Source organism: Carcharhinus amblyrhynchos, chromosome 30, assembly GCF_965287045.1.
Source record: "Carcharhinus amblyrhynchos chromosome 30, sCarAmb.v2.hapA, whole genome shotgun sequence".
Classification (NCBI taxonomy): domain Eukaryota; kingdom Metazoa; phylum Chordata; class Chondrichthyes; order Carcharhiniformes; family Carcharhinidae; genus Carcharhinus; species Carcharhinus amblyrhynchos.
Genome location: NC_137353.1, coordinates 17,827,600 through 17,841,935, shown reverse-complemented (window position 1 = coordinate 17,841,935; position 14,336 = coordinate 17,827,600). Strand labels below are relative to the sequence as shown.

The following is a 14,336-nucleotide window of genomic DNA, read 5'->3' as shown; positions in this document are numbered from 1 at the left end:
GAACCATGACAAAATTTTCTCCCATATGGCTTAATTTACCATAAATGATCTTGTACTATGTGAGTCATGGCTTACTTTCTAATTACTATGGCTAGCTTTTATCTTCCCTGGCAAATTTTAAAACACAAGCTTCAGTCTCGCTCTAATTAGCAGTTCTGCTAATGGAACTCCTGTTGTTCCAAGGAATGGTACAATAGCCAAGGAGGGATCGTGAGATTTTGGTCTCCAAGGTTCCTCCTGACAGTTTATTTCAACCAGACTCGCAAGTTTGGTTGGCTGTCTTAACTAGTCTATTTGATGCTGGGTGGTAAGACACAGTTCTAATGTGTGTTTAATACTGTTGAGACGAGTGATGTTTGAAACTCAGCGCTTGTGAATACGGTTCAATTGTTTGACACCATGACTTCAAGTAATCCGTGAATTGAAAAGCATTGGTATAATCTTTCAATGGTGGTATGCAGTGTAGGTGACTTCACCTCAAAAATGTCCATTCATTTAGAGCATGCATCAACCAAGAGAAAAACATTGTGCCCAGGAATGGAACAACATAATGAATATGGATTTGCACCAATGGCCGGACAGGCCATTCCCAAGGATGCAATGGGGCTATAGCAGGCAACCTTTGTTGCAGACTGCACTGTTGCCATAGTGTCATAGAAGTTTACAGCATGGAAACAGGCTCTTTGGCCCAACTTATCCATGCTGCCTACTTTTTACCATTAAACTGATCCCAATTGTCCGCATTTGGCCCATATCCCTCTAAACCAATCTTACACATATAACTATCTAAATGTTTTGTAAAAGATAAAATTGAACCCGCTTCTACTACTATCTCTGGCAGCTTGTTCCAGACACTCACCATCCTCTGTGTGAAAAAATTGCCCCTCTGGACTCTTTTGTATCTCTCCCTTCTTACCTTAAACCAATGCCCTCTAGTTTTAGTCTCTCCTACCTTTGGGAAAAGATGTTGACTATCTGCTTATCTATGCCCCTCATTATCATACAGACCTCGATAAGATCACCCCCAAGCCTCCTATGGTCCAGAGAAAAAAAGTCCCAGTCTATCCAGCCTCTCCTTATAATTCAAACCATCAAGTCCCAACAGCATCCTAGTAAATATTTTCTGCACTCTTTCTAGTTTAATAATACTCTTTCTATCATAGGGTGACCAGAACTGTACACTGTATTCCCCAAATGTGGCCTTACCAATGTCTTACACAACTTCAACAAGATGTCCCAACTCCAATATTTTATGTTCTGACCAATGAAACGAAGGATGCCATACGCCTTCTTCACAACTCTTTCCACCTGTGTCTCCACTTTCAAGGAGCTATGAACCTGTACTGCTAGATCTCTTTATTCTCTCCCCAGCACCCTACCATTAACTGAGTAAGTCCTGCCCTGGTTCGATGTACCAGAATGCATCACCTCTCATTTATCTAAATTAAACTCCATCTGCCATTTATCAGCCCACTGGCCCAATTGATCAAAATCCCATTGGAATCCGAGATAACCTTCTTCACTGTCCACTATGCCATCAATCTTGGTGTCATCTGCAAATTTACTAACCATGTCTCATGACCAAGAAGGCTTGGTCCTTCACCTTTCATTATTATCACTAGGGGCTGGGTAGCATGTTGTCCATAGTTTACAGGTACCAATGTGTTGCTTTTTATTTCTATTGCTTCTCCCAGATAAGTCTTCAACTTTGCAGAAGTGACCTTCATGGTCAGTAGTTGGACTCCCTCTCTTAGTAACAGAAATGTATGCACGTCCATCACAGTGGCTGATGACCCTGTGCCCACTTCCATCTTAGGGGGCTTCCCATTTACTGGGACTCGAATAATAGAGTCTATCTTGCTGGTTTTTAGATTAAACAGAAAATAAATACCAGAATCATTAGTGCTAGGCTTTTCCACATTGTATAATTGTAACATCTTGGTTGATCGATTACTTGGCACTGTTTTATCAAATGTCTCTTTTGTGATAATTAAAACACTCAGCCTCCTTAAACTGACATGATTCTGATTCAGAAGTGTTGTTATCTCCACATCAGTAAAATTCAACTTCAAGAATGACTGACTGACTGCCTACTCTGTACCTTTTTGTTTTGTTGGTGGCTGAAATTGTTTCCTGCTTCAGATGCTTCCATGGTTTTGGTGCCAAGGTTGGCTGCAGGTTCTTGCCCTAACTAATGAATGGCGCCATTCTGTGAGTTCTGCATCTCTTATGCATTTTTTCAATGCTTTCCATGGCCAATGCTATTTCCATTGTTTGCTTAAAATTTAGCCGACCTCTGCAAGCAATCTGTGTTGAACGGCATCATTGTGCATGCCACAGACTAACCTATCCCAAAACATGTTGTTTAGGGTGGCTCCAAAATCACAATATTCCAATAATTACTTCAATTTAGCAATGACAGTCACGATTGAGTCGTTTAGGGCTCTCGTCCTCAAATTAAATTGGAATCTCTAAATCCATAATCTCACTAAATCATTTGGAGACTGCAAATAAGATTATAGGTTTGAGTTCCACAGTCACTTAAGAGAATTGCTTTGCATTGTGCTGCCTCCCCAATTTCATTTGCTTGGAAATAATACCCAAGGTGCTCTACCAGTTCTCGAAAGAGGAATCTAATGGGTATCTTCGTCCAAAGAGAGGCATTCTGACGAGTACCTTTTATTTAGACTTTGACTAAAACACAATACTCACACGTTTCAGGCAGTGTCAGGATAATTTATCCCTGATGCCAAATGCAGCGGGTGGGGAAGGAGCAGCAGGCAGGGGAGAGCAGGGGGCGGGGGGACAGCAGCGGGCGGGGGGGACAGCAGCGGGCGGGGGGGACAGCAGCGGGCGGGGGGGACAGCAGCGGGCGGGGGGGACAGCAGCGGGCGGGGGGGACAGCAGCGGGCGGGGGGGACAGCAGCGGGCGGGGGGGACAGCAGCGGGCGGGGGGGACAGCAGCGGGCGGGGGGGACAGCAGCGGGCGGGGGGGACAGCAGCGGGCGGGGGGGACAGCAGCGGGCGGGGGGGACAGCAGCGGGCGGGGGGGACAGCAGCGGGCGGGGGGGACAGCAGCGGGCGGGGGGGACAGCAGCGGGCGGGGGGGACAGCAGCGAGCACCGAGTGGGAGAAAAACACCGAGTACCGAGCAGGGGGGAAAACACCGAGTACCGAGCAGGGGGAAAAACACCGAGTACCGAGCAGGGGAAACACACCGAGTACCGAGCAGGGGGAAAACACCGAGTACCGAGCAGGGGGGAAAACACCGAGTACCGAGCAGGGGAAACACACCGAGTACCGAGCAGGGGAAACACACCGAGTACCGAGCAGGGGAAACACACCGAGTACCGAGCAGGGGGAAAAACACCGAGTACCGAGCAGGGGGAAAAACACCGAGTACCGAGCAGGGGGAAAACACCGAGTACCGAGCAGGGGGAAACACACCGAGTACCGAGCAGGGGGAAAAACACCGAGTACCGAGCAGGGGGAAACACACCGAGTACCGAGCAGGGGGAAAAACACCGAGTACCGAGCCGGGGGAAAAACACCGAGTACCGAGCAGGGGGAAAACACCGAGTACCGAGCAGGGGGAAACACACCGAGTACCGAGCAGGGGGAAAAACACCGAGTACCGAGCAGGGGGAAACACACCGAGTACCGAGCAGGGGGAAAAACACCGAGTACCGAGCCGGGGGAAACACCGAGTACCGAGCAGGGGAAAAACACCGAGTACCGAGCAGGGGGAAAAACACCGAGTACCGAGCAGGGGGAAAAACACCGAGCGGGAGAAAAACACCGAGTACCGAGCAGGGGGAAAAGCACTGAGTACCGAGCGGGGGGAAAAACACCGAGTACCGAGCAGGGGGAAAAGCACTGAGTACCGAGCGGGAGAAAAACACCGAGTACCGAGCAGGGGGAAAAACACCGAGTACCGAGCGGGAGAAAAACACCGAGTACCGAGCAGGGGAAAAAACACCGAGTACCGAGCGGGAGAAAAACACCGAGTACCGAGCAGGGGAAAAAACACCGAGTACCGAGCAGGGGGAAAAACACCGAGTACCGAGCAGGGAGAAAAACACCGAGTACCGAGCAGGGAGAAAAACACCGAGTACCGAGCAGGAGAAAAACACCGAGTACCGAGCAGGGGAAAAACACCGAGTACCGAGCAGGGAGAAAAACACCGAGTACCGAGCAGGGAGAAAAACACCGAGTACCGAGCAGGAGAAAAACACCGAGTACCGAGCAGGGGGAAAAACACCGAGTACCGAGCAGGGGGAAAAACACCGAGTACCGAGCAGGGGGAAAAACACCGAGTACCGAGCAGGGGGAAAAACACCGAGTACCGAGCAGGGGGAAAAACACCGAGTACCGAGCAGGGGGAAAAACACCGAGTACCGAGCAGGGGGAAAAACACCGAGTACCGAGCAGGGGGAAAAACACCGAGTACCGAGCAGGGGGAAAAACACCGAGTACCGAGCAGGGGGAAAACACCGAGTACCGAGCGGGGGGAAAAACACCGAGTACCGAGCGGGGGGAAAAACACCGAGTACCGAGCGGGGGGAAAAACACCGAGTACCGAGCGGGGGGAAAAACACCGAGTACCGAGCGGGGGGAAAAACACCGAGTACCGAGCGGGGGGAAAAACACCGAGTACCGAGCGGGGGGAAAAACACCGAGTACCGAGCGGGGGGAAAAACACCGAGTACCGAGCGGGGGGAAAAACACCGAGTACCGAGCGGGGGGAAAAACACCGAGTACCGAGCGGGGGGAAAACACCGAGTACCGAGCGGGAGAAAAACACAGTACCGAGCAGGGGGAAAAACACCGAGTACCGAGCAGGGGGGAAAACACCGAGTACCGAGCAGGGGGAAAAACACCGAGTACCGAGCAGGGGGAAACACTGAGCGGGAGAAAAACACCGAGTACCGAGCAGGGGGGAAAACACCGAGTACCGAGCAGGGGGAAAAACACCGAGTACCGAGCAGGGGGAAACACTGAGCGGGAGAAAAACACCGAGTACCGAGCAGGGGGGAAAACACCGAGTACCGAGCAGGGGGAAAAACACCGAGTACCGAGCAGGGGGAAACACTGAGTGGGAGAAAAACACCGAGTACCGAGCAGGGGGGAAAACACCGAGTACCGAGCAGGGGGAAAAACACCGAGTACCGAGCAGGGGGAAACACTGAGCGGGAGAAAAACACCGAGTACCGAGCAGGGGGAAACACTGAGCGGGAGAAAAACACCGAGTACCGAGCAGGGGAAAAACTCTGAGCACCCAGCAGGGGAAAAAGGATGGGCGGGGGAAATGCACTGACCGAGGGAAAAGCACCACACACCGGGCTGGGAGAGAGCACTGTGCACTGAACAGGAGAAAGGCACCGAGCACGATGTGGGGGAAAAGCACTGAGCACTGAGCGGGGGGAGAGCACTGGGAACCAAGCTGGGGCAAAACACCGAGCAGAGAAAAAGCACCAAGCACTGAGCAGGGGAAAAGCACAAAGCGGGAGAAATGTATTGAGCACCGAGGCAAGAGAAAGGTGGCCACAGGGAGCACCAGGTGTGCGATCCCAGCTCGGCAGCAGGTAAGGCTACAAACTGCAGGCATGATGATAGACAGAGGTGAGGGAGCTCAGTGAATGGCTGAACCCAGGCTGGGAAACAGGCTGGGTGGAGGACCCTGGAAGTGAGCGAGAAGAAATACCGAGTGTGTGGAGGGGGTGTTTGTGTGTGGATATTTGTGTATGAGAGGGTGGGAAAAAAGAGAATGTGTGAGGGAGTCATGGATGGGGCAAGAGTGAAAACTGTAGGAAATCGATAATCAGAATCAGTTTCATACAAGAGGTAAGCTTGGACTTCAGCAAAGAAATTATTCCTACAGGCATGTTTTTTTAACAGGTGAAGAAGAAATGTATTTTCGTGGTTTCTTGGGGCGGAGGGCTCAGGCAGTGGGGCATGGGGAGAGGTTTATCACATTGCTGTTTATGGAAGATTGCTGTGTTCAATTTGGCTGCAGCATTCCCTGCATCACAACAGTAACTGCACTTCAAAAGTATTTGATTGGCCGTAAAACTCTGGGACATTTTGAAGTTGTGAACTGAATTATGTAAGTCTCTGTTTCTCCTAGCCTAGAATATTGAGACCAATATGGTCTCTCCCCCAATATCAGCATTGGACAGAAGCTAACTCAGCAATAACCAGGGTTTGATGCAGGAATCTTGGCAGGGTCTGTCACAGCAAGCAGCGCAGATATGACTGATTCCCTCAGCGGTAATAATTTGCGTTATCTCTGCTTACCACTTCAGAGGTCTCCTTCTGTATCTAGCCCAGATGCTGAGGCAGGAACACTCATTGACAGTATGGTGAATGCAGCATCTATTAGACCTGACCCATTATGCAGTACCCATCAGTGACCATCAGTCTTGCATTACTCACACTGAGGGCATCATTTGTAGCCATTAAAGGGTCGACCACCTACCTTTCACTTTCAAATAGTGTCCCCCAAACCGATACGCCTCAAAGTTCAGGTTTAGAGGTGTATAAGAATGGTCCAAGAAAACATCCACATGGTTCAACTCAATGCCATGCCTCTCAAATACTGGCAACAGAGCCTCCCTGCAAAAGAAATACACATCCTTCAGGAATGAATGAAAATCTTACACTGGCACTTCATTTATAGGTAGTGGTCAGGGTCTGTGAGCAAATTGCATTCAATCAGTGTTGCTCAGATTGCATTGATTTTACTTTATGCTATGTCCTAGGTGACACTGAAATAGGATGCACGATAATGCCAGGGTAGCTGGGCCCCTGGTAAGGTGGGGGCGGTGGGGACCCCGCTAACATGATGGTGGCGGGGCCCCCGGTAATGCAGCAGCAGCGGGGCCCCCGGTAATGCAGCAGCAGCGGGGCCCCCGGTAATGCAGCAGCAGCGGGGTCCCCGGTAATGCAGCAGCAGCGGGGTCCCCGGTAATGCGGCAGCAGCGGGGTCCCCGGTAATGCGGCAGCAGCGGGGCCCCCGGTAATGCAGCAGCAGCGGGGCCCCCGGTAATGCAGCGGCAGCGGGGCCCCTGGTAATGCAGCGGCAGCGGGGCCCCCGGTAATGCAGCAGCAGCGGGGCCCCCGGTAATGCAGCGGCAGCGGGGCCCCCGGTAATGCAGCGGCAGCGGGGCCCCCGGTAATGCGGCAGCAGCGGGGCACCCGGTAATGCAGCAGCAGCGGGGCCCCTGGTAATGCAGCAGCAGCGGGGCCCCCGGTAATGCGGCAGCAGCGGGGCACCCGGTAATGCAGCAGCAGCGGGGCCCCCGGTAATGCAGCGGCAGCGGGGCCCCTGGTAATGCAGCGGCAGCGGGGCCCCCGGTAATGCAGCAGCAGCGGGGTCCCCGGTAATGCAGCAGCAGCGGGGTCCCCGGTAATGCGGCAGCAGCGGGGTCCCCGGTAATGCAGCAGCAGCGGGGCCCCCGGTAATGCGGCAGCAGTGGGGTCCCCGGTAATGCAGCAGCAGCGGGGCCCCTGGTAATGCAGCAGCAGCGGGGCCCCCGGTAATGCGGCAGCAGCGGGGCCCCCGGTAATGCAGCAGCAGCGGGGCCCCTGGTAATGCAGCAGCAGCGGGGCCCCTGGTAATGCAGCAGCAGCGGGGCCCCCGGTAATGCGGCAGCAGCGGGGTCCCCGGTAATGCGGCAGCAGCGGGGCCCCTGGTAATGCGGCAGCAGCGGGGTCCCCGGTAATGCAGCAGCAGCGGGGCCCCTGGTAATGCAGCAGCAGCGGGGCCCCTGGTAATGCGGCAGCAGCGGGGCCCCCGGTAATGCAGCAGCAGCGGGGCCCCTGGTAATGCAGCAGCAGCGGGGCCCCTGGTAATGCAGCAGCAGCGGGGCCCCCGGTAATGCGGCAGCAGCGGGGTCCCCGGTAATGCAGCAGCAGCGGGGCCCCTGGTAATGCGGCAGCAGCGGGGTCCCCGGTAATGCAGCAGCAGCGGGGCCCCTGGTAATGCGGCAGCAGCGGGGTCCCCACACTAACGTGACAGCGGCGGGACCCCAGGTAACACGGCTGTGGCAGCTGGGCCCTCGGTAACACTGAGGCATGGATCCTGGAGGTGTTGGGACAGGCTTCTGCAAATGCTGTGGTACACCCCCAGTGTGGCTTGGACTCCAATATTCAGCTGAAATCTTTAATGTTCTTGTTTTTTCTGGCTGCCCTCAGTGAAGCCTGAGTGGCTTCTCATGCGGCACTGTCTGCAGAAGGTGACAAGGAAAATTGATATGCGTTGTTTGCATTTTGTCACTGTAACAGAGAGATCCTGTGGGAGTCAGCGCTCTTGGGATAACCTGGCACAGGGGTGGCAGATTAGGGAGGCATGGGAATGCCTTGGTCTTACCCCAGAGTCCTTTTCCTCATCGCAGGGACAATCTCTGTCTCAATGTTGATACTCAAATCAAACTTCAAAGTGAAACATTCCTTACTGGGATCCTGTAGAACAAGAAGAAAGTGACAGCACCATGAAGTGATACAAGAGGACAGGAATTGGGAGATACCCCAGCGGCACAGAGGCCAACTAGACCCAAGCACAGGTACTGATTCGCTCCCTTCAATATCACCACCACATTCTGCGGTCCAAAACTCAACTTTATTAGAGTCAGTTACCTACAAATTACCTTGGATGTAGGCTTTAGAGCCAATCTGGACTTTCAGTACAACATTCCTTTTCGCATCTGCATAAACACTGCATCGGCAATTCAGCTAATTACCAGTGAGAGAACAAGTCTACACAAATCTGCTCTAAATTCAGGATCAATGTGGGAAACTCAGTCCATTCCGGTGTGGAGGGACTTTTCTTTGTATCTAGCCCTCGCTATTCCTATCCTGGGAATGTTTGAGTGTAGAAGAAGTGTAACTTTGTAGCGTGCCTATTCTAAGAGTATTTGATGGGGGCAATGTAGAGCAGTGTTGGGCCACACGCAGCCCATCTGGATTCTGAGTGCAGCCCATGAGACATTTTGTTGACTTGCGCATATGCAGTGTTGCCACATTCCACAGAATTCTACCTACATAGTATTTTTCCTACTGGAATGACTGAAGTGATACGTGTGTAAAGCAAGGCAAGTGAAGTGAGGCGCATGCTGATTGCACACAACACTGACTGTGAGAGCCATGCATTCCCTCTGTGTCCAAAGTATAAATATTTCTTTTATTTTTACCATTTGAAGTTGATAAAACTATAAATAATGATTAAGCATTTTCTACAATTCGTTATGTAATATTCTGCATGTATTAAATGTGTTTAATCTTATTCATAGGATCATGATTAATGAAGAAGTCTGATTTCAAACTTGCAGCCCACTGAGATGAAGGAGGGCCATTCATGTGGCCCACTCGCTAGTGTAGGTTGCCCATCACTGGTATAGAGGGAGTTTTATTCTGCATATAATCCTTGCTGTACCTGTCCTAGGAGTATTTGATGGAATAGTATAGATGGAACCCTTGCTGTTCCTGCCGCAGGAGTATTTGATGGGATAGTGTAAAGGAAGCCAAATGCTCACTCATGACGCCGCATTCAGAAATTGAAATGAGGTCCAGTGTGATTGAATAATCTGGAGGTAGATTGTGTGTGGGGGATCTGGTGGGAGATTTGAGGGAGAGGTGGGGAGTTGTCTGGGGAGATTGGGGGGGTTCAGGAGAGAAGCTCGCTCATGGCATTCAACACAGTACGATCCAAAGATGATTCTCACATCTGTGTGTCGGCGGCGAGCTTTCTTCTTGCTTAACTTCAGTGCAGAATTCCTCTTGTCACTGTGGGATTGGGAAAATCCAATGAGAACATGTTTATCATAAATGCAGCACATTACCCTACACTAACACAAATCCAACCCCACTCTCCATTCACCCTTAGCCCCAGGTGAGCTGGCCGATGTTAGGGAGTCACATTTGAGGAACCTCAGGCAGGGACCAGTTTCTTGTCACTCTGCAGGACCGCTACGCAGTAGTGGGGTGTCCACACCACAAACACACAGGAACAGCAGGGAGAGGAATGAATGGTTCTGTCCATCAGAGTTCCTGGATGAAGGGGTCATGGGCAGGGGCTGATGTGAGTTGAAAGTTCATAGTCGTGGTTAGGGCGAATGTGGCCTGTAACAGACTAAAAACATTATGGGTTAGGTCAACCCTTTAGAGGAATGTGATCAAAACACTCACTCTCTCAATTAAACTGATCATACTTCTCATAGTCTGATTAAAACAAAATTAGTGTTTTGAGGTGAAATGGTTCTGGAAGTCACAGATTTAAATCCCTGGTCTTTAGGTTAAATGGAACCAGCTTTCCTTCAGCAGATAGCACTGGACAGGTGCCCAACCACTTTTTACCTTTTTCCATCTACCACAGTTTCATCGTCATCCTCCCTGTCAGATGAATGTCTGGTCCGTGGCGGGCATGATCGGGTTGAGACATTCCTGGCCAAAACAGACCCTGTGGCAATAACAGGAGGTTAAGGTGTTTTCAATACTCTCCACAGCTTTTCCCTCCCTGAGTTCTGTTTTCCCTTCCAACCCACAAGCCTCCAAGATCTCCAAGCTCCTCCATTTTTGGCCTAATTTTTCCACCATTGGCAGCCATGCTTTCAGCTGTCTGGGTCCTGAGGTTCTGGAATCGCCCCTCCAAACTTCCCACCTTTCTCTCTTCCTTTTAGCCACTCCTTAATACCCACCTCTTTGACCAAGCTTTTGGTCACCTGTCCTGATATCTCCTTATGTGGCTCACTATCAAATTTTGCTTGATTACAATGCTGGCTGATTTGCTGCTTCCTTATCCCAGACACTGGGGCTAGCTGTAGCTGCTATTTGAAGGCCTCTACTCTCCAAGTTAAGAATGCGCTATGGTCAGTGATAGTTCTCATGTGGGCTATACTCAGGCTCTGGGATTCTATAAACTGAAGTTAAGTCTGGAGCCCAGCACGTCAACCTGCTTGTCCATCAACCAATCCATAGCTTGGAAAGGCCAATCTCTGGCTCAAATGAAATTAGGGAGAATTAATAAAGAGGAAAAAAGAAGTGGCTGAGAAGTGTTTACAAGAGGCAGAGAGGGTCATGGTTGATTTAATATTGATGTCTAATGGTCACAGACAGGAGCTGACAGTGGGTTGGTGTGACACCTGGGTAAAGTATCTGAGTGACTGGGTGACAGGGTCACTATGCAACTGGATCACAGAATGACTGGATCACAGTCAAGGTGACAATGCCTGCAACAGGCCCCCAGGGCTTATTCCTTCCTCCTGATGGGATCTTGCTCCCATGTTCACCATGATCTGCATCCTCTAATGTTAGTGGCACTGTAACCAGCATCAGGCACCCTGTCAATGCAATCAGGGAAACACAGAAAATCAAACAAAGTGAGAAGGGAAATGGTGGAAGGAAGTGATCCAGAAATGAGGAGCTGACCTTGAGGTGGGAGGTCGAAGCGGATGTGGCGGTCAAAATGCATCATGTCGTGGAGTTTGCTGTCACAGGATGCACACAGATTCAATGGAGTTTGGTTATTAATCTCCTGGCAATCACCATGGTGACACACCTGAAAGAAAGGAGGATACAAATGGTCATGCCAAATGCAGAGTTCCATGCCAAACATGGAGCCGCGTGCCAAACACACAGCTGCATGCCAAACATGGAGCTCCACGCAAAATGCAGTACCACACGCCAAATGCGCAGCCACACACCAAACACAGAACATTAATCAAAACGTGGGGCAGCATGTCAGATCCGAGAGCTGTACGCTATTCAAAAGTCAATATATCCATTTTGAGATTTGTGTCTATCTGTCTGTGTGCAAGTAGAGAAAAGATGTTCAAAAAGTGCTACTTCTCTCCCTCTCCAAGTGAGCTGAAAATTATATCTACAATTTTACTGAAAATGGAGAATAAACTTGGGGTATCCTGCCCCAGTTCCCTTGTGGAGGAAATTGCTATAATTGATCACTGTCCTCATGTGTAATCAAGAATCCATTATCAGAATGAAGACACCCATCTTATCTCAATTTCAGATGCCTTGTTGTCCACCCTACAACTTAAACAATCATATTAACAGGAGCATGAGGGGCTGTTGGTTACATACTCCATTTTCTATAGGCAGATGTGTGACAACTACTGCTTAGTGAGGTCCTCAACCACACTCAAGAGAACAGGAAGCGCCTTAGCTAACAAGTTGGGCATTCTGCCACCACTGAAAACCACAAACAAATTCAGTGTGAAACAATCATTCCCCCATAATATTTGCTGTTTCCCAGCCAGTCATTGCTGACCATTCAGCATTCAAGCCACTGTTCCTTGCTGATGAGATGTTTTGCTGAGAGTGCTTTTCTCAGACATAGGGAGTGCAGTTCATGGATTCCTGGATAAAAGCCCTCTCCTCACCCCAATCTGCCTCTCCCCCCAGGTGCATGAAAATCAGGATTACTCTCTCGGAATAAATCACTTCAAAGTCTTCCCTTTTGTCAGTTCTCATGACAGGTATCTCAGAGCAGTGCAGCAGAACAGAGTCATAAATGTATCTTATAACACGGGGTGGGGAATGAAGGAGGTAGAAAGAGACAAAGAAGGAGTAAAAGAGGGTGTCAGAGATAGGACTGGAGATTAATTTAATGTCAAAGTGCAGCAAGTGAGAATGCCCCTTAAGTTCTGCCCTTTGTTTCCATTTGCTCTGATGAGTTCTGAATTGAATACTTTGGGGGCAGTCCACTTACTTCTATTCAGCATACCATTTCCTGTCCCAATTAATGCTCCATTGAAAGCTTTTCTCAGCTGCATTAAGATCTGTCATTCTGTTTTGTAACAGATAAGAAAAGGTCTTTTGTGCATCTGGAATAGTTTTCTGAAACAACATGTTCCAGAACTAACAAGGGGCATGTCATATTTGATTTAGTAATGAGTCAGATGTAGTTAAAAACTTAACATGCATGAACATTCATGAAAGTGCAATCACGATACGATCAAGAACATCATAGTGGTTGAAAGGAGGAAATATGAAACAGCTACTCAGATATTAGATACAAGTAGGGCTGACTTCAAAATGGAATGTGGCAGAGAATGTTCAGAGTAAGCTAGGCAATTCAATTTATGGATAAAATAAAAGATTGGTAGGAGGTGGGGGTGTTGTTCAAAACAAAATGTGTACAGAATAAATTTAAATGTCTAAATAACAAGAGTTTGACAACCAAGAACAAATATCATGGACAATTAAAGAGGTAAGAGATAACATAAAGCCAAAAGAAAAAGTGTACAAAAATGTAAATCACAGCACTAGTTCTTGTGAACAGAAAAGATACAAAGAGCAAAAAGGATGACAAAGCAAACAGCAAGAGTTATAAAAAGGAATTATGAAAAGTAACTTGCAAGGAATGTCAAAATCAATATGAAAACAAGTACAACTATGATGTGGGAAATTTGTAACAAATCTTCCCTATCTACTTATATGCACATATATACCTGAGACCTCAAAGAACATAACCAATTTAGTCACACCCATTCGAAAGGAGGTCAACAAACTTAAACAACCAACATCTTTTTCTTTGTGAAACTGGGCAACTGGTTGGATGGGTTTTTTGGGATCAAACATAGTGCAAGGGATTATGTTTTCCTTCATCATTATCTTAATGTTCATTGTGATTACACAAATGTTTACATGTTGCAGCTCTTTAGCAGCAAAATTCCTAGGGTTGCAGCAGCATTGGCATCATTCCAGGCCATCAAAGAAATGTCCCTTTTACCAAGTGCTCCTCCAGCATACGAGAATATATATTGTCAGAAATTTATCTAATGGCCTACATGAACTAATATTACTTTTCCTTATGGTTTTTAGTATTAGTGAGGATTATGATTCAAACCAATACAGTGTTAGTGATGGCAATCACTTATAAGAAGAAAGAAATCAAGAAACCAATAATTTCTTAGGGTTTAAGCTATTTTTATTTGCTGGCCTAGTACTGGGCTAGCCAATGGCCAGGACAGGAGATTGATGTGGGAAATTTCTAACAAATCAAAAATGTTTTTAGACAATGGACATTAAGGCAGTGATAGAATTACTAGCAAAGAGTTAAATGATTCCTAAAACAAGGTTATAAGCTAACAAGAGAGCAGGAACACACATGTGAATGCAGTAAGAGAATTAAACAAATAATTACGATATAAAACATACATGCTGATATTTTAAATGTATTTTAAGTATTGTATGAATTATTGGTCACTTTAGCCAAAGGCAAGTTACCACAAGGCGAATAGTTCAGAACCAAAACCCAGGAACCTATAGAATCCCTACAGTACAGAAAGAGGCTACTTGGCCCATCGAGTCTGCACCGACCA

The 14,336-nt window shown here is 48.7% G+C and overlaps 1 protein-coding gene across 7 annotated transcripts in view; it reads right to left on the bottom strand.

The window, feature by feature from the left end:
* The window catches only part of LOC145360272 (pleckstrin homology domain-containing family G member 5-like), a 141,592-nt gene that overhangs the window by 30,320 nt on the left and 96,936 nt on the right, over positions 1-14,336 (bottom strand). For all 7 annotated transcript variants that reach the window (XM_080215388.1, XM_080215390.1, XM_080215391.1 and 4 more), the window contains 5 exons: positions 11,425-11,554; positions 10,354-10,456; positions 9,723-9,783; positions 8,372-8,463; positions 6,479-6,615 (listed from right to left, as the gene is read on the bottom strand). In XM_080215388.1, the coding sequence (XP_080071514.1) occupies positions 6,479-6,615; positions 8,372-8,463; positions 9,723-9,783; positions 10,354-10,456; positions 11,425-11,554 (523 nt within the window). The remainder of the gene's footprint in view (positions 1-6,478; positions 6,616-8,371; positions 8,464-9,722; positions 9,784-10,353; positions 10,457-11,424; positions 11,555-14,336) is intronic.